At 38.3% G+C, this 21,456-nt stretch overlaps 1 protein-coding gene across 1 annotated transcript in view; it reads left to right on the top strand.

Annotated features, from left to right (window-relative positions):
* LOC128693881 (condensin complex subunit 1-like) overlaps positions 1–21,456 on the top strand; it is a 115,645-nt gene that overhangs the window by 59,753 nt on the left and 34,436 nt on the right. Inside the window, 5 exon segments of the mRNA XM_070080303.1 lie at positions 1,790–1,918; positions 11,116–11,230; positions 13,108–13,269; positions 15,560–15,680; positions 19,533–19,646. Coding sequence (XP_069936404.1) covers positions 1,790–1,918; positions 11,116–11,230; positions 13,108–13,269; positions 15,560–15,680; positions 19,533–19,646 — 641 coding nt within the window.

The raw sequence follows: 21,456 nt of genomic DNA, 5'->3' as shown, positions 1-21,456 counted from the left end.
TGGACCTCTAAGCTGGAATTAACAATCAGAGGAGTGAACTGTGACCTTGAGGGTGTTCCTCATGTGTGCTTTCAGCTGAGTGAGTGTCGCCTATAGTGATTGGGTGACACTCGGACGATAACTGCTCATCACTTAGCAGGATACAAATTAATGGATGTCTTGTGCTGACATCACTAGTACCACTACTCTAAGTCCCCAGGTAGAAAGACATGGGGCTCATAAATCCATTTCCTTACTTTGTTTATTAATTAGATTGCAATCCATAATCTTGTGCAAACTAGGTAGGGACCTAATATAAGCACAGTGGTGTTGGAGTAATTGATCAATGGGAGTTAGTCCCAGAGCTGGTCAAGTGTAATGCATCATGCTTGGTGTAAGCACCTCAGTGTTCTATGTTCCATTCAGTGACTACGTGTCCTGATAATGGACCAGGTACCAGGCATCACCAAGGATGTCTAATTGGTAAGTAGTCAAGGTCTAGCATACTTAGTATGACAGCCCATTTATGGAGGAAATAGTTGCCAGGTTTCAGGATTTGTAGGGTGGCTGACAAATTCTGGGAGACAGAGTTGACTCTAATTAACAGTTAGTCACTTGCCCATTGGATAACTTTGTTGATTTTTGTAATTTTTACTTGATTGAAAATTAACATTTTTATTTACTACTACTATTTGTGATCTGTTGGTTAGAAATTTGAATGTCCATTTCCCCTACTTTTTCTTTTATGTCTAATTATCTATTGACCTCATTTTATGGTTGCATTTGTCAAATGTCTTAGCAAAATTCATGAAGGTTACATCAACAACAGCCTGGTTGACCAAGCAGCCAACATGGATGCCTGGTCCAGGGATCTGTTATGACTAGGAAAACTCCCAAAACAAGTTGTAGGTAAATCACAGATAAAATTTCCTTCCAAGGCTTCAGTAATTTAAAAGTTGATAGAAAAGCTCTTCCCACTCTAAATCCATGTTGTTTTGGGTTGTGTCAGTAATTTGGTGTCTCAGAACCCTTTCAAAGTTTTTTATGATGTGTAATCTTGGTGCTACCTCAATGTAGGTTTTTATATTGCTTAGCTGTCTCTTTTGTGGAGATGGCCACTTGCATGTAGAGCCTCTTAAGATTTTACCTGAATTTAAGCTTCTCCAGAGAACATGAGTAATCTTACTAATGGTACTTTTCATTCCTTTATGAACAGTGCATTCCAGGAATCACATATATAATTTGTAGGGTGAATTGCATTTGTGAAAAAAAAAAACTGACTGGATCTTCAATTTACAAGGCAACAATAAACACAGATTTATACTGTTCATTCAGGATCTTGCTTATTTCTTTGTCATCTGCATTTGAATCTCCTTTGAGTAGAATTCCACTTCTGCAAGATATTTTTGCATTTTTCCAAAAATTTTAATTGTTTTTTGTTCCTTTTATGCTTCTTTGTTTTTTATGAATGTTTTAAGTTTATTCTATCTGTAATTTCTCTGTGTAGATTTTCTTTCCTTTGTTGATTTTCTTGCATAATCTTAGTTCTCTGGTACGAACCTATTGAAGTAGAATACTTCACCATATAATACTGTTATCTATCCTCTCCCATTTTGAAACTGGGAGCTTGAAGTCTCCAAGGAGGATAATAATTTGAAAGTTTTTAATACAGCTGTCTATCTTCCTTATCTGTTTGGTGACTTCCTCTGTAGCTGCTGGTGTTGGCTTGTATATGAGAATAATTTTTTTTTTTTTTTTTTTTTTTTTTCAACAAGTCGGCCGTCTCCCACCGAGGCAGGGTAATTACCAGGCTTTTATTCTCTACTTTGTAGAACACGTGCTCTGCATATAGTACGTAACTTATCTGCACTCATCACTGGGGCCACCCTGGGAGAACGAACATCAATGGAGGAGATTATCACTCAGTTTGTCACTTCAGGTAAGACATTTATTTAAGAGTAAGAATTTCAGTATAATGCATTCTGTAATTTATTCATTTATATGATTTATTTATCTCTGTTAATTTAGAGTATGTAGAAGAGAAGTAGATTATTTCCCAGTAAAAGTAAGCCTTAGACAAGGGTGTGTGATGTCACCATGGTTATTCAGTATATTTATAGCTGGGGTTGTAAGAGAAGTGAATGCTCAGGTTGCCAAGAGGTTTGGGGTTAAAAGATAAAGAATCTAACACAGAGTGGGAGTTATCATAGTTGCTCTTTGCTGATGACACTGTGCTTTTGGGAGATTCTGAAGAGAGATTGCAGAGGTTAGTGGATGAGTTTGGTAGGGTATGTAAAAGAAGAAAATTAAAAGTGAATATAGGAAAGAGTAAGGTGATGAGGATAACAAAAAAATTAGGTGACCAAAGATTAGATCTCAGATTGGAGGGAGAGTATGAAGGAGGTGAATATACAGGTCTCCCTCAACATTCGCGAGGGTTAGGGGATCAAGAGCCTCGCGAATGTTGAAAAACCGTGAATGTTTGGTGCCCCAGTATATTGTAGGGAAATATAATACAATACTGCTTCCTTAACTTGTTGAACCATGAACAATCATAAAATACATGAAAGCGTCGTAAATTGTACTAAATATATACATGTTATGCTTTAATAACATTTATTATTTTATTTTATTATCACACTGGCTGATTCCCACCAAGGCAGGGTGGCCCGTAAAAGAAAAACTTTCACCATCGTTCACTCCATCACTGTCTTGCCAGAAGGGTGCTTTACACTACAGTTTTTAAACTGCAACATTAACACCCCTCCTTCAGAGTGCAGGCACTGTACTTCCCATCTCCAGGACTCAAGTCCGGCCTGCCGGTTTCCCTGAACCCCTTCATAAATGTTACTTAGCTCACACTCCAACAGCACGTCAAGTATTAAAAACCATTTGTCTCCATTCACTCCTGTCAAACACGCTCACGCATGCCTGCTGGAAGTCCAAGCCCCTTGGACACAAAACCTCCTTTACCCCCTCCAACCTTTCCTAGGCCGACCCCTACCCCGCCTTCCTTCCACTACAGACTGATACACTCTTGAAGTCACTCTGTTTTGCTCCATTCTCTCTACATGTCCGAACCACCTCAACAACCCTTCCTCAGCCCTCTGGACAACAGTTTTGGTAATCCCGCACCTCCTCCTAACTTCCAAACTACGAATTCTCTGCATTATATTCACACCACACATTGCCCTCAGACATGACATCTCCACTGCCTCCAGCCTTCTCCTCGCTGCAACATTCATCACCCATGCTTCACACCCATATAAGAGCGTTGGTAAAATTATACTCTCATACATTCCCCTCTTTGCCTCTAAGGACAAAGTTCTTTGTCTCCACAGACTCCTAAGTGCACCACTCACCCTTTTCCCCTCATCAATTCTATGATTCACCTCATCTTTCATAGACCCATCCGCTGACACGTCCACTCCCAAATATCTGAATACATTCACCTCCTCCATACTCTCTCCCTCCAATCTGATATCCAATCTTTCATCACCTAATCTTTTTGTTATCCTCATAACCTTACTCTTTCCTGTATTCATTTTTAATTTTCTTCTTTTGCATACCCTACCAAATTCATCCACCAATCTCTGCAACTTCTCTTCAGAATTTCCCAAGAGCACAGTGTCATCAGCAAAGAGCAACTGTGTCAACTCCCACTTTATGTGTGATTCTTTATCTTTTAACTCCACGCCTCTTGCCAAGACCCTCGCATTTACTTCTCTTACAACCCCATCTATAAATATATTAAACAACCACGGTGACATCACACATCCTTGTCTAAGGCCTACTTTTACTGGGAAATAATTTCCCTCTTTCCTACATACTCTAACTTGAGCCTCACTATCCTCGTAAAAACTCTTCACTGCTTTCAGTGACCTACCTCCTACACCATACACCTGCAACATCTGCCACATTGCCCCCCTATCCACCCTGTCATATGCCTTTTCCAAATCCATAAATGCCACAAAGACCTCTTTAGCCTTATCTAAATACTGTTCACTTATATGTTTCACTGTAAACACCTGGTCCACACACCCCCTACCTTTCCTAAAGCCTCCTTGTTCATCTGCTATCCTATTCTCCGTCTTACTCTTAATTCTTTCAATAATAACTCTACCATACACTTTACCAGGTATACTCAACAGACTTATCCTCCTATAATTTTTGCACTCTCTTTTGTCCCCTTTGCCTTTATACAAAGGAACTATGCATGCTCTCTGCCAATCCCTAGGTACCTTCCCCTCTTCCATACATTTATTAAATAATAGCACCAACCACTCCAAAACTATATCCCCACCTGCTTTTAACATTTCTATCTTTATCCCATCAATCCCGGCTGCCTTACCCCCTTTCATTTTACCTACTGCCTCACGAACTTCCCCCACACTCACAACTGGCTCTTCCTCATTCCTACAAGATGTTATTCCTCCTTGCCCTATTCACGAAATCACAGCTTCCCTATCTTCATCAACATTTAACAATTCCTCAAAATATTCCCTCCATCTTCCCAATACCTCTAACTCTCCATTTAATAACTCTCCTATTTTTAACTGACAAGCCCATTTGTTCTCTAGGCTTCCTTAACTTGTTAATCTCACTCCAAAACTTTTTCTTATTTTCAACAAAATTTGTTGGAAACATCTCACCCACTCTCATTTGCTCTCTTTTTACATTGCTTCACCACTCTCTTAACCTCTCTCTTTTTCTCCATATACTCTTTCCTCCTTGCATCACTTCTACTTTGTAAAAACTTCTCATATGCTAACTTTTTCTCCCTTACTACTCTCTTTACATCATCATTCCACCAATCGCTCTTCTTCCCTCCCGCACCCACTTTCCTGTAACCACAAACTTCTGCTGAACACTCTAACACTACATTTTTAAACCTACCCCATACCTCTTTGACCCCATTGCCTATGTTCTCATTAGCCCATCTATCCTCCAATTGTTGTTTATATCTTACCCTAACTGACTCCTCTTTTAGTTTATAAACCTTCACCTCTCTCTTCCCTGATGCTTCTATTCTCCTTGTATCCCATCAACCTTTTACTCTCAGTTTAGCTACAACTAGAAAGTGATCTGATATATCTGTGACCCCTCTATAAACATGTACATCCTGAAGTCTACTCAACAGTCTTTTATCTACCAATACATAATCCAACAAACTACTGTCATTTCGCCCTACATCATATCTTGTATACTTATTTATCCTCTTTTTCTTAAAATATGTATTACCTATAACTAAACCCCTTTCTATACAAAGTTCAATCAAAGGGCTCCCATTATCATTTACACCTGGCACCCCAAACTTACCTACCACACCCTCTCTAAAAGTTTCTCCTACTTTAGCATTCAGGTCCCCTACCACAATTACTCTCTCACTTGGTTCAAAGGCTCCTATACATTCACTTAACATCTCCCAAAATCTCTCTCTCTCCTCTGCATTCCTCTCTTCTCCAGGTGCATACACGCATATTATGACCCACTTTTCGCATCCAACCTTTACTTTAATCCACATAATCTTGAATTTACACATTCATATTCTCTTTTCTCCTTCCATAACTGATCCTTCAACATTACTGCTACCCCTTCCTTTGCTCTAACTCTCTCAGATACTCCAGATTTAATCCCATTTATTTCCCCCCACCGAAATTCCCCTACACCGTTCAGCTTTGTTTTGCTTAGGGCCAGGACATCCAACTTCTTTTCATTCATCACATCAGCAATCATCTGCTTCTTGTCATCCGCACTACATCCACGCACATTCAAGCATCCCAGTTTTATAAAGTTTTTCTTCTTCTCTTTTTTAGTAAATGTCTACAGGAGAAGGGGTTACTAGCCCATTGCTCCCGGTATTTTAGTTGCCTCATACGACACGCATGGCTTACGGAGGAAAGATTCTTTTCCACTTCCCCATGGACAATAGAAGAAATAAAGAAGAACAAGAGCTATTTAGAAAAAGGAGAAAAACCTAGATGTATGTATATATATATATGCATGTGCGTGTCTGTGAAGTGTGACCAAAGTGTAAGTAGGAGTAGCAAGATATCCCTGTTATCTAGCATTTTAATAACATGTATGTTATTAAATACCAGACTCCACCACTTCCTCAACCACTGCGAGTCCCTACTACCCTCCCTCCGACCCCCGCAACTGGCAGCCAGCCCTCCCACCACTCAGTGTGGTGAGTGTTTTGTTTGTTCATTATTTGCTATTAAACTACAGTATAAAGAATGTAAACCCATTCATGACTGCATATTGGAATGGCTATTCGGACAGGTATTAGACGGTGACATCATGTGTTTACTCTTGAGCACAGCAAAGAATCAAACATTTCTGCTACTGCTAATAATAACAATAGTAATAATAATAATAATAATAATAATTAACAATAATAATAATAATAATAATAATAATAATAATACGATATAATTGAAGAAGGAAATTGTACAAAAATATGAGGGAGTGGTTGACACATCGTCAGTGTGGCTTTGTTTATGCTGGAGTGAGCATTAGTCTCCCTGCTCTTCCAAACATTTCACAATAATTCAGCGGTTGAGGCAATGGTATTTAATAACATATGTTATAAATAATAATAGTACATATTATTAATAACATGTATTATTATTAATAATAACATGTATGTTATTAAATACCACTGCCTCAACCACTGCCTCAATCACTGCCTAAACAGCTGCCTCACCCACTGCCTCAATTGCTGCCTCAACAGCTGCCTCACCCACTGCCTCAATTGCTGCCTCAACAGCTGCCTCACCCACTGCCTCAATCACTGCCTCAACAGCTTCCTCACCCACTGCCTCAACAGCTGCCTCACCCACTGCCTCAATCGCTGCCTCAACAGCTGCCTCACCCACTGCCTCACCCACTGCCTCAATCGCTGCCTCAATCGCTGCCTCAACAGCTGCCTCAACAGCTGCCTCAACAGCTGCCTGAACCACTGCCTCAATCGCTGCCTCAACAGCTGCCTCAACCACTGCCTCAATCGCTGCCTCAATCGCTGCCTCAATCGCTGCCTCAACCACTGCCTCTACCACTCCAGTCACACTCAATCTACAAGCACCAAACACAATGAATTATTGTGAAATGTTTGGAAGAGCAGAGAGACTAATGTTCACTCCAGCATAAACAAAGCCATACTGACGATGTGTCAACCAGTTCCTCGTATTTTTGTACAACTTCCTTCTTCAATTATATCGTATTTATTATTATTATTATTATTATTATTATTATTATTATTATTACTATTGTTATTATTAGCAGTAGCAGAAATGTTTGATTCTTTGCTGTGTTCAAGAGTAAACACATGATGTCACCGTTTAATACCTGTCCGAATAGCCATTCCAATATGCAGTCATGAATGGGTTTACATTATTTATACTGTAATTTAATAGCAAATAATGAACAAACAAAACACTCACCACACTGAGTGGTGGGAGGGCTGGCTGCAAGTTGCGGGGGTCGGAGGGAGGGTAGTAAGGACTCGCAGGTGGTGGGAAACTTGAATATGATTTGGCGGCTGGGAATTTGGTGGCTGGGAATTTGGCGGTTGGGAATTCGCGAATGTGTGAAGCCCGCGAAAGCTGAAAACGTGAATGTTGAGGGAGACCTGTATTCAGAGATTTAGGAGTGAACGTGTCAGCAGATGGGTCTATGAAAGATGAGGTGAATCATAGAATTAATGAGAGGTAAAAGGTGAGTGGTGCACTTGGGAGTCTGTGGAGACAAAGCACTTTGTCCATGGAAGCAAAGAGGGAAATGTATGAGAGTATAGTTATACCAGTGCTCTTATATGGGTGTGAAACATGGGTGGTGAATGCTGCAACAAGGAGAAACCTGGAGGCAGTGGAGATGTCATGTCTGAGAGCAATATGTGGTGTCAATATAATGCTGAGAATTCTTACTTTGGAAATTAGAAGTAGGTGCGGGATTACCGAAACTATTATCCAGATGGCTGATGAGGGGTTGTTGAGGTGGTTTGGACATGTAGAGAGGATGGAAGGAAATAGAAAGACTTCGAGAGTGTATAAATCTGTAGTGAAGGGAAGGCAGCGTAAGGGTCGGCCCAGGAAAGATTGAAGGGAGGGCGTAAAGGAGGTTTTGTGTGCGAGGGGCTTGGATTTCCAGCAAGCATGCATAAGTGTGTTAGATAGGAGTGAATGGAGATAAATGGTTTTTAGGACTTGATGTGCTGTTGGAGTATGAGCAGGGTAACATTTAAGAAGGGAATCAGGGAAACCGGCAGGGCAAACTTGAGTCCTGGAGATGGGAAGTACAGTGTCTGCTCTCTGAAGGAGGGGTGTTAATGTTGCAGTTTTATAACTGTAATATAAGCACGCCTCTGGCAAGACAGTGATCGAGTGAATGATGATGAAAGTTTTTCTTTTTTGGGCCTCCCTGCCTTGGGAGGAGACGGCTGATGTGTTAAAAAAAAAAATTATATTTTGGTTATAATTTGCTTTTCTTTCTCTTTCTCCATAAAAGTTGCCAACACTCTCTACATTTAGTGCAGCAATTCCTTTATCTTAGATGAATTTTCATTCCATAAAGGTTTTTATCAAAGTAAGCTGCACACAGTTTTAATGTTTTCTCCATATTGATAAAAAGTAGACCCTTTCAGTAACTGGAGAAGAAAGGGGTTAGGGTTCTGAAAATTCACAGCATGAAATGAATCGTGTTAAACGCATTGAATACAGGTGGGAAATTGGTTAGTGTAAACATCTGTTTACTCCTTTTCCTGCTACAATGTTTTTCAGTAGTTATGTACAACTTGGATAGTTTTTGGCATCCCTGTTCAGCATTGTGGCTTTTATTATGACATGTTGACTGAATAATGAACTTGCTGGTGATTAGGAATGTCCTTAGTACATGTGAGCATTATCACATACAATAATAATAAATAATATATAGGAGGCAGTGTCAGGAAGGTTGTTGAAAGATGTTGGCTATAGCTTTGGCCACCACCAATAATCAGGCCTTGCAAATTTTGCTATCCAACAGTTCACCAGTGTTGATCTTTATCTTCTTCTTTCAACAAACTGGCCGTATCCCACCAAGGCAGGGTGGCTCAAAAAGAAAAACTAAAGTTTTTCTTTTCAAATTTAGTAGCATATATACAGAAGGGGTTACTAGCCTCTTGTTTCTGGCATTTTAGTCGCCTCTTACGACATGCATGGCTTACAGAGGAAGAATTCTGTTCCACTTTCCCATGGAGATTGATCTTTATACCTGTATTTTTTTGCAACATTGCCATCTCCCACCAAGAAAGGGGTGGCCTCCCTGCAATCACTATCATTCATCCTCTGCACAGTTACATCCCCACCCCTTCTTCAATGTACTTTTCCACTCTTAGGATTCTGCTAACAGGTTTCCTGAATCTTTTCATAAAAATTACTTTGTCACTCACATTCTAGTAGCACAAAATCCCTAAAATCACTTGTCTCCACCCAGCACAGTCTAACACATTTACATACACGTGCTGGAAGTTCAAGCCTGTAACACTTAAAGCTTCTTTCAAGCTATTCCATTCCTTGCTAAGAAGATACCCCTCCCCTCTTTTCCACCTTATTCATTCTCTTGGTAATTTAATTATGCTCAGTCCTCTCTAACTGCCTAAACCACATCAAGAACCCTCTTTTCTGCCCTCTGAATAGTGCCTTTTGTATCTCCACACAGTCTTCTAATTTATACACTGAATTCTTTGCATATTTATACCTCATGATTGTTCTCAAATATGATACTTTTGCTGCCTGAAGCCTCTTTCTTGCTGTAAAGCCCATTCCTCATACCCATATACTCTGGTACATTTCTCTTTTTGCTTCCTTGTATAAAATTTTCTCTATACACCTTAATGCCACCTTTTGTTCCCCTTTATCTATTGCATGGTTCATCGTGTCTTTCATGGACCTATCTGCCTAAACATTTTGTTATTCATCACTTTCACAGACCCAAGCCTCTCCACCAACCTTTTCAACTCTTCAAAATCTCCCAAAAGAACTGTCACTGACAATTCAGCTGTGACAACTCTCACTTCATATCAGATTAATCTCTTTCAGTCCTACACTTCTCCCAGCACCTTAGCATTTGCTTTTTTTGCAACACCATCTATAAGTATATTAGACAACTATAGTGACATTACACATCTCTGCTTAAGACCCACTTTTATTGAAAAATTGTCCTCTCCTGCATTCTCATTTCTGAGCCTCCCTCCCCTCACAAAAACTCAAATGATTTTAGTAACATGCTGCCTATTTGATACATTTGGAACATCTCCTGCATTCTTCCACTGTCCATCCTATCAGTACAGTACAAAAGAGTGGCGAGGAAGAAGATGAGGTAATCAGTTGTCTTGATAAATCTGAAGCATTGGCAGGAAGAAGTCAGGTGAGATGAAGGTATTGTCATTGGCAGGCAGGATTCCCCAGTGGAAGTAGGTCATGCCCAGGAATAGAGCCAGGAGTTAGTAAGTAGGTTGTGGGAGAATCCTGCCTGCCAATGATAATGCCTTCATCTTATCTGACTCCAGTATATAAGAACACTCCTTCTTGTCAATGCTTCAGATTCATCAGGATTGCAGTACTGAACACCTGCTTATAGACTGAGGGACTGATTATGTACCTCATCGTCTTCCTCTCTAGCCTTCTGTATTATATTGATAAAGTGACTGGTTGGCAAAACATCTATATAGTAACAAAAATAGGCACAATACCATGACTGGAATGATACACAAATAACCTGCACGTAGAAGAGAGGAGCTTGCAACGACATTTCAATCCGACTTTGTAAATGGTCCAAATCGGACCGAAATGTCGTCGTGAGCTCCTCTCTTCTATGTGCGGGTTATTTGTGTATCTACATAGTAAAGATACACAGATGTTGCACTTGTATCTAATTTATCATCTTGTCGGTATTGTATACTATTGATTTTCAACTCGTCAGCCAGCAACTTCATGGAATCTTGGTACAGAGACCGTCTTCACAACCTACTTGCCAATTCCTGGGCTTGTGAATTTTAGAAATTATTTGCTAAAGATGGAGAAAAAATTGTAACTTCTGAATGATTATTGTGCATTATATTGCAGCATTTACTTTTCAAGTTTTAATTTTTCACAGGCGACATTACTAAACAGTGTATGACACTACTATGGGAACGTTTTACAAAAACTTTGTCTGACACAACTGATGATGAAGCACGATCAGCACTTGTGCTCCTAGCTATGTGTGCTAAGTAAGTGTCTATACTGTATTAACATGATAAGCATTTGAGCTAGTGGCCTCAAATTGTCTCTACTGAATGCAGTGATGATTTGTAATTTAATTTAAACTAATAATACCTTAATGCTAAAACTTACATTTGCACAAGCAGCTGAGAAATCTAATGCTTCATTTAGTTTGCTCACTTAGTGAATTGCTAAAGATGAGTTGCCTTCTGAGTGCTCTATGAACAAGTGATTTTGCTTGCTGTGATAACAGCTTCATTTATCTCTTGCTCTGAAGAAATTATGTATAGTAATGAAATAAGCTTAGCAAATAATGATGGGAATGCAACAGATGTCATTAAGCTTAAGTTGAAAGATAGTTTGAAAATATAATTAGATACAAATATTAGTTTAAGCTGACAAACAAAATTCACCTGGGCATAAATAGAAAATGTGTAGTTTTTTTCTATTGCAATGATAGGAAGGGAAACAACTAAAAGATTCATTCAGCAGCAAAATTTAGAATTATTGAAATAAACCCAAACAAGTATGTAAGTGATTATGAGATGATGTAGTGGTTTAATAGGTGAAAGGGCAATAAAAAACATATCAGACATGTATGTTTAGTTTAAAAAAAAGCGACGTCCAAAACAGGATATTGAATGAGTGTCGTTAATACAAATTTCCACAATATACAAACATAATTACATCTGGATGAGGCATAGAGAAAATAAATTTAATGTGACCATAATTAATTTCATTTTAGTTACTGTAGAATATAAAGTACTACAAAAGCAATTTTTAGGGTTATGTAGATACTTTAGATCATTTAATTGTAGTGTTTAGATCAGCTGTAAATCTGGAATCTAGATGGCTAAAAGTTTGTCTAGTGGATGAGGTAGACAGTCATGTAAGCTAAAAAGTGGTATATAATTCAATCACTTAAAGGAGGGGAAAGTGATAGGGCTAAAATTTTCTAAGATAAAAATATATGACAAAACTCTGGAGAAACAACATTAAGTGCAGTAAAATATATTTTATGAATAATTATTATTAAAACGACTGACAGTGTTAGGTAAATGCGACTAGTACTACATTTACTGAAGCTACGTTTCACTCACCAGGAGTTTAAAGTTAATGCAGTTGATACATTGCATGGATAAAGGGTATATAAGGGGAGGAAGTTGAGGTATCTAGGTGGGGTTTTCTCCAAGGTAGAGGAGATAGTAGAGTAGTAGTCATCTCATTGTATGATGATTTAATGTGATGGAGCTGGAGAGTGGCTGGAATTAATTTAGAGATCACCTTTTCTGCTAAACACACTAGTAAGAGACTACGTTCTTTGTGTGTCAGTGTATTGTTTGTATTGGCGTGACATATATCGTGGTGAGCAAAACCAAGCTGCAGTAAATGTTTATTAGTTGCACATATGCCCATTTACCTTGCAAAATATAAATTTTTGAGATGAATAATGAATGTAGAACTGAAAACAAGGACTAGAAGGGATATAGGTTCATTTAACAAAAAAAAAATTTTTGGCAGTGAAAGTGCTATTATATTCCTCAAATTTAGGAATACTGTTTCAAAGTTTACTGCCACGGAAAGTAAAATGAAATGAGTTGTAATGCTTCATTTTTCAGTAAACTGTTGCATTTAGATATGTGTAAAGTTTTAAGAGTTTATAACATAGAACCTATTGTCAGAATGACAGGATTATAAGGTTAATGTGAAATGTTCAGCTAGTTAGGTTTTTGTAGCTAATTGTATGTCTTCTAATGGAAAATTCTCATTAGAGAGTAGTGTAATTTCTGTTAAGTTTTTTTTTTTTTTTTTTTTTTTTTTTTTTTTTTTTTTTTTTTTTTTTTTTTTTTTTTTTTTTTTTAGCTGAATGTGTTAAATTTTTCAGTTCAGAAGCTAGTATCATCTCGAGTAACATAAGTGTGCTAATCAACTCAGGCCTGGGAGAACGAGGTGAACAAGATTTAGCACTCGCAAAAGAGACTTGCACTGCACTGCTTAAATTAGCTGTTCCGAAACCCAAGACCGATGCACCTACGGCACCATATCGGTAAAGTTTATTCTTATTAATAAGCAACTGTTTAGATGAATTTATGAACATAATCTGTTTTTTTTTTTTTTTTAGTTTACTAGCTATTTCCTACCAAGAGTGACCCAAAAAAAAAAACCTCACCATTACTCATTCCTTAGCTGTCTTTCCAGAGGTGCACAGATGTCACAATCCAAATGGCCCACTGAACCACAGCATATTTGCCCATTCTTCTGAGTGCAGGCAATGTACTTACTACTGCTAGATCTCAAGTCAAGTGTACCACTTCCCCTGAATCTTTTCAAAAATATTACCTTATTCACACTCCAGTAGTCATCAAAGCCCCAAAAAAGAGTTTATCTCTACTTCTTGGATCTAACACATGCCTGTATGCGCATGTTATGGAACGAAGTTGGGATGCTGGTATGAAAAGCACGCTCTAAATATGTGGAAGCCCTGTTAAAATGGTTTGTCACAGAAAGAATAGAGCAAAATAGATAGCTATTTTTTTTTTTACCTATTTGTGTTTACTTATTTGTAGTTACTGGAGCAGAACTCTGTGCCAGGTGTATAACACCTGGGTGACTGGGAGAAAGAAGTGTAGGAAAGAAAGTGGTGCTGATAGATGGGTGTTTAAACATTTACAAGGCATGTGAGAGCATATTAGATGTGAATCAATGGAGGCAAAGGGTTCACAGGATTGTACATGCTTTGGAATGTGAGAAAGGCAATGCCTATGAAGGGGTTTAGGAAAAGCACCTACACTTTGGATAGGAGTGGGAATGTTGCCATTCAGTGGGTCAACATTGGATTATAATGTCACTACCATTCTCGAAAGGAAACTAATAGGCAAGTGTTATCATTTGCCTTCCAGTTGCCAGCAGGTGCATGTTTTCTTCTTTGGTTCACTCTTCCTTTGTGGGGGTATCTAGCTGAGTTTAACCCTTTTACTGTCGAGACCCCTGCTCACAAACTGGCTCTCACTGTCGAAGAATTTTAAAAAAATTCTTTTTTCTCATGAAATGATAGAGAATCTTTGCATGATGGTAATGACACCAAAGGTATGAAATTTGATGAAAAACTTACAGAATTGCGCTCTCGTGAAGTTAGCGCTCGGTGATATTTACGCATTGGCGATTTTGCTCACTTTGAGCCCTATTTTCGGCCAATTCCACTGTTCCAGTCTACCAGACTCATAGCTATTTCACTAGAACTCCTTTTGTTCTATTGATTGAGTACAAGAAACCGCCTATTTACCGAAGTCAACTACCCAATAAAGTGATCAGAAATTAGTAATTTGGCCAATTTCAAACATAATTCAGGGAAGGCTAATTTCAAAATAGGGTCCAGAATTAACAAGGCAAATGTTCTTAGCACTAAAATAACATTTTCTCTCTTCATTAGTCATGTCTCCAGGCCCCTCTTATATTATGCTTGCTTTCCATTTTGAATTATTATTCACACAAAACAGAAAATTTACAGTTATACAGACTAATGCATTATTGTAAAAATGGTATAAATAATATTAGTGCATTAGTGAAAGCATATTAGGCCCACCAGTTGAAATGTGTTGGACGCATGATGTCATTTGTTTATTTTTGAACATTGGCAAAAATTGAACATTTCTGCTATTTTGAGCTCAATTTCGAGGTATGTTTAGTCTGTAAACCATTCAAAATCGTCTCTAGTTCTGTAATATATCTTCCATTCTATCAAACGAGACCAAGAAAACTAGAATACAACCATAAATACCATACGAAAACACCGCAAAGTCACTGTTTTAAACAAAAAACATTTTTTTTTCTCTTTATGTACTGCATGCTGGATTTTTTTTATACTGCGCACACTGACCACTCAGACCCATTCTCTCGTATGTAAGCCTACCAGCTTTCTCCTGCAAGATTTGAAGCCACTAGAATTTTGATGTACTTTTATGGGACTGACACTGGCTTGCAAGCCGTAATATTACGGGACCGACAGTGAAAGGGTTAGATAAAAATGGAACAAGTAATATTAAGAGGAGAGTTGGTTGGAAAACCATTATCCTTACTGACTTGTTATTCTGATTTAATATTGTGTTAGAGAAGTTAATAAAGGATTGCTTGAAGGATGAAAAAGTGCAGTAACATATAAGGGAGTGTGAAATTATAGAAAGTTAAAGATAAATACTGATAAGTGCAAGCTGTTGCTTTTCAAAAGGAAAATGTAAAAAAAATGGTTAGTTATAGTCTATAAAATGTGATTGCAGTACGTACAATATTTAAAATTTCCCTGTATATAACATACCCTAAAATAAACCATTTAATTTCAGCTTGGATCGTAACCATGAAATTTTTGAGCGTCTCGGCAAGATCCTTGTTAAGTGCTTAACAGTTCTCCAAGATCGTCAGTATTCTCCCATGGCTGTAGAGGCTGTGTCAACTATTTATGCAGTGGGTTTATAGTTACTTAGAAATATCTCAGTTTAAAAAGTTCTCACAGTGTCCACATTTTTTAAAAAAGAAATCTCTTTTGAATGGTAGAGAGTTTTCCCGAAGGTAATGAAAGCAAAAATGTGAAATATGATGGAAAGATAACGGAATTACGCAGGTGTAGAGTTAATAGTCTGGGTGCATTTTAAGCATTAGTGATTTGCCGATGGTTTACGGCATCTCAGTAGTTGAATCAGACCTAGTAAAAACCCAAAAAACAGACCAAAGGGTGTAGGGAAGCCATACCCATCCTCAGGAATATCAGAAATCATATACAGTGGACCCCCGGTTAACGATATTTTTTCATTCCAGAAGTATGTTCAGGTGCCAGTACTGACCGAATTTGTTCCCGTAAGGAATATTGTGAAGTAGATTAATCCATTTCAGACCCCCAAACATACACGTACAAACGCACTTACATAAATACACTTACATAATTGGTCGCATTGGGAGGTGATCGTTAAGCGGGGGTTCACTGTATTTCTACTGCCTTGATGGGATACGGTTGGTTTGTTGAAAGAAGTATGTACAGGCCTCCCTCAGCATTCGCATTTTCCACTTTCATGGGCTTCGAACATTCGCGAATTCCCAGCTGCCCAATCATATTTAAAATATGTCATTACATGTTAGGAATTGTGGCAGTGACAGAGTTTGTTTGGAGATAGGACAAGATAGTCCTTCAATATGGCACTAATATCAACTCTACGGCTTATTTATCTATCAAAATTCATCTAATATAACATAATAAATAATGCTAATAACATAGAAACATGACATACACTCTAGAATGAATAAAATACGTCATTAAGTATGTCATGAGTGTTGTGTTGTGTTATTGTTGGGTGTATAAGGGCCACTGAGACAAAGCCTTACGTAGTGGTGGTGGAGGCGGTAGAGACTAGAGACAGCGGTGTTGTCAGTCGCCCTATGTAACTCCAACAACATTGGAGGAGTAAAGTTCGTGCTGTCCTTTTTCTATCGATTAACCGCGTAACTTGCTACATGGTTAATGCTACATTTTATCGCTGGCTGGCGCTATAGCCTTTATCAACTTGTGGTGCTTTAGTATCATACATATCATGGAATCACTGAAGAAGGCACATTCTCCCCTCTCTCTTCCTCCTCCACTTTGGTACTCTGCTACGAGTTCTTTCTTGAATTTTATAGCTTTTCTCACCTTTACCAAAGCACTGGCACTAGTACAATATTTTACGATGTTTTCATATGTTTTATGATTGTTCATGGTTCAATATGTTAAGGAAGCAGTATTGTATTATATTTCCCTTCACCTAATATTTGCGATTTTTTCAACATTCACGAGGTTCTTGATCCCCTAACCTTTGTGAATGTTGAGGAAAACCTGTCTGTTAGGAAGTGAACAGCGTATTTCATTTAAGGGTAATACAACGATCGTTTTTTTTTCCTTCTCATTTATCAGTTCAACGCTTTAATTTAAGCACATAGTTTCAGAAGTTATAGGTAGTAGGTCCGTAGACAGCAACTGCCTAGGGAGGTACTACCGTCCTGCCAAGTGAGTGTAAAACGAAAGCCTGTAATTGTTTTACATGATGGTAGGATTGCTGGTGTCTTTTGTCTGTCTCATAAATATGCAAGATTTCAGGTACGTCTTGCTACTTCTTCTTACACTTGGTCACACTACACATGTACAAGCATATATATAAATACCCCTCTGGGTTTTCTTCTATTTTCTTTCTAGTTCTTGTTCTTGTCTGTTTCCTCTTATCTCCGTGGGGAAGTGGAACAGAATTCTTCCTCCGTAAGCCATGCGTGTCGTAAGAGGCAACTAAAATGCCGGGAACAAGGGGCTAGTAACCCCTTCTCCTGTATATATTACTGTATTTGAAAGGAGAAACTTTCGTTTCTCCTTTTGGGCCACCCCGCCTCGGTGGGATACGGCTGGTACGTTGAAAGAAAAGAAAGAAGTTTCAGAAGTGCCTTACTTAGTATTCATATTAGCAGGGCAGTCTTTAAAGGATTACAATAATTTTCTGTGGTTATCACTTGTCACCTGTAAAGTCATTGCTACCAGAGATCAAAACCACAGGAGTTTGGTAATTAGTAGCTGTGTCCTTGCCTAATTTTCCTGACAGCTGTGCCATCCCCACCATCACTAATTTTACCAAATTAGGAAAAGGTCCTCTCAAGGAAGGCACTCTCATGCCAGAGAAAGGCTCTTTATCCAAGGAAGTGAATCTGTCTTCTTCCTTGGATCAAACCCATGGGTTTAGTACTTCTTTCTGACTACAGTAATGATAATGGGGTAAATGGTTACTGATTTTTTTATATGAATGCTGACTAGGAGGGCATGTAAATCAGAGGTGGAGGGAAGGAAGGGTAGGGGTTGTCATAGGAAAGGTTGGAGGGTGGGGGTAAAGGACAATTTGAGTTCTAGAGGCTTACATGTCCAACACGCTTGTGTGAGCATGTTAGATAGGAGTGATTGGGGATGAATGGTTTTTATGATTTAACGCACTGTTGGAGTGTGAGCTAGGTAACATTTATGAAGCAATTCAGGAAAACTGCTTAGCCGCACTTGATTCCTTGAGGTGTGAAGTTCATTGCCTGCACTCTGAAGGAGGGGTTGGGATTTTGCAATTTGGAGGGTTACTTGAACTGTGATGTTAATGTCCTTCTGGCAGTGATTGAATGAGTAACAGCAAAAGTTTTCTTCTTTCGGGTTGCCCTACCTCAGTAGGAAATGGCCAGAATATTAAAAAAAAAAAAAAAAAAAAAATTGTCATAGATGTGCTGTTAGTTAGTTTAGTTAGTTTAATATGTTTATTATGCACCCCATACCCATCCTGTGGGCGGTAGTCAAAAGATTACAGAGGTACATAATGGGTCCAGGGACTGGGCCTCAAAGTTTTGATAGCTGAGCAAGCCACAGAGGCAATGAACTCACAATTTACAAAGGTAATGAACTCACAATTTACAAAGGTAATGAACTCCAGGTAGGTCTAGTCACAATCATTACAAGTTACAAAGGTATTTACAGATTACAGAGGTACACAATGGGTCCAGGGACCGGGCTCCAAAGTTTTGATGGCTGAACTAGGTACAAGGTAATGAACTCACAAGTTACAAAGGTAATGAACTCACAAGTTACAAAGGTAATGAATACTGTAAGAATGGTTACTTACGTTTATACATGGCTGCAATCATGAACAAATTTTAGAGTAATGAGCAATTCACACTTCCACACCCGGTCACAACTGTAGTGAGTTATTGGTGCAAATGTTGATTGCTGAGTCTCTCTCTCTCTCACACACACACACACACACACACACACACATACAAATTCATACACACACACACATAAACACACACACACACACACACACACAAACTCATACACACATGCACACACACTCATACACACACTCATACACACACTCACACTCATACACACACACACTCATACTCACACACACACACACACACACACACACACACACACACACACACACACACACACATGCACACATGTGGTAATGCTTTATTTACAGCTAGCAAAGTCAGGGTATTTCTCCAGAATGTGCTGTATCTTTAGATTTTCACGTGCAGAGCAATTACATCTCAATCCATTTAGATTGTCTATATCTATACTGTTGGAAAATTTTAAAGGTATAGCAGCAATTTATTCTTTTTACTGTAAGCAAACTTTATAGCCTTGATAGCGTTAGATTATACAGTATCTTTTGTGAGTAATATTGTATTGTGCACAGACCTTAGAATTTTAAATTTATAATTTTGTCTAAAAATATATTAATGGAACTGATTTTCTGCCCACAGCTGGCTGAACATCCAGACCTTATATGTGGAGAGATTATAAAAGAGATGAGCAAAGTTATGTTGGACCTCCATAATGAAGACCCTGAGCCAGAAAGTGAATGTACTCAATCACAGGTTGGAGAACAAACATTGTATAGAAATATCTTATATACATTTCACCCTCTTTCCCCAAACATAAATATACATACCACATACCACCACCAACACCTACCACTACCATCGCCATCACCTTCCACCGCCATCGCCTACCACTGCCATCATTTACTACCGCCATCATCTACTACCGCCATCATCTACTACCACCATCACCTACCACCACCCTGACCTTCCATTAACATATCAACACTGGTAAAAATAAACCACATTTCCTTACCAAATTATACCAAACATACAGGGAGTTTTCATGTGGCAAGATATTGTTGGGCATGTGATGCTACATTTACTTCTTGTGAATTGCTACAAAATAGTGTTATTTGTGGCATAATACTGCAGTTTATTACTGTTAATATATACAGTGTTAATGTTTATAAAAAAATTATGACATACAAATTTAACTTTATTTGTAGTGTGTGTTCATAATCAGCCTGTCATAAACCCTAAGTTGATTGCTTACATACTGTGTTCACTGAGAAAGACACAAAGTTTGCAGTGAAATCCTTAATACAATGTTGCTAGTCTGTGATGAAATGTTGCAATAAAGGTTTTACTGCATACATAGTGTCTTCCACTTATCAGAAAACATAGATATCTTTAATGTTTTCACCCTTTCATTGTAATTCATATTTCTATCTCTGGTAGCCATTTTGTATCTCTTCTTTGGCACATATTCTAATTTATTTATGCTCATCCATACTGTTCTCGGCAAATTTCTTGATTATATTATGTACTCTACATTGCCATCTATTAACAAATTGAACCTTATAACTTCAGTAAATGAAGTAATACAAAAGATTGATAAGTATTTTTTAGAATGAACAGAAAATGGTAACTCACCGAAAAGACTGTACAATACAGCCTCTCCTCACTTAGCGACATACCCGTCTACTGATGACTCGGGCTTACGACTGGCTCTCTGACCAATATGCATACCTAAATAATGTATATTCGAGTTGATTTCCTCTATTCTGTTTATTACAATATACAGAATAAACATTTAAAAGTACACCAGAAATGTTATAAATAGTGCACAGGTGACATTAAAACAATATCAAAGATGGTTGACACAAACCCACTAACATTATAGTATGCGAATTCATTTACCAACGCGGTCTTAGGGACGGAACTCCATCATTGAGCAAGGAGGGCTGTAGACAGTTACATAATCACTGTTTTGTTCCAGTGTCATTCTCCCATCTGACTAGGCCATAATAACATACTAACTTTCTTTAGTAGGATGGTCTGTCACATTATTTCACTTGTAACAAGATGCTTACTTTGTGCCACCAGAGGGATTATTTATTGACCACAGAGGTTACAGTTGCTGTTTGTCACACCCACAAGGCATAGTCACTTGCATCATTAATTAAGATATTGCAGTCTCATAGGTAATTATCTATTTAATGGGGTATGTAAATACACTCTTAATTATTTTTATTATTGGTAAACATTTGTCACTTATTAGCTTAGAATCTCATTAAATAACAAGCTTAGGGTCGTTCTGTGTGAAGTCTTGAAGTCAAAAATTGAAATGTGTAATTTTTTATTATATAACAGCTCATCAAGTTCCAAAAGCCATTTGCCTCCAATCACTCCTATGTAACATGCTCACACATACCTGCTGGATGTCTAAGCCCCTCATATACATAACCTTCTTTATCCCTGCCCTCCAGTCTTTCCTAGGGTGTCCTCTACCCTGCCTTCCCTCCACTACAGATTTATACACCCTCCAAGTCATCCTATTTTTCTCCAGCTTCTCTAAATGCCC

The sequence above is a fragment of the Cherax quadricarinatus genome, unplaced genomic scaffold (genome assembly GCF_038502225.1).
Source record: "Cherax quadricarinatus isolate ZL_2023a unplaced genomic scaffold, ASM3850222v1 Contig294, whole genome shotgun sequence".
NCBI lineage: Eukaryota > Metazoa > Arthropoda > Malacostraca > Decapoda > Parastacidae > Cherax > Cherax quadricarinatus.
The sequence above is the reverse complement of the archived record's forward strand: the minus strand, read 5'-3'. Positions and strand labels throughout refer to the sequence as shown.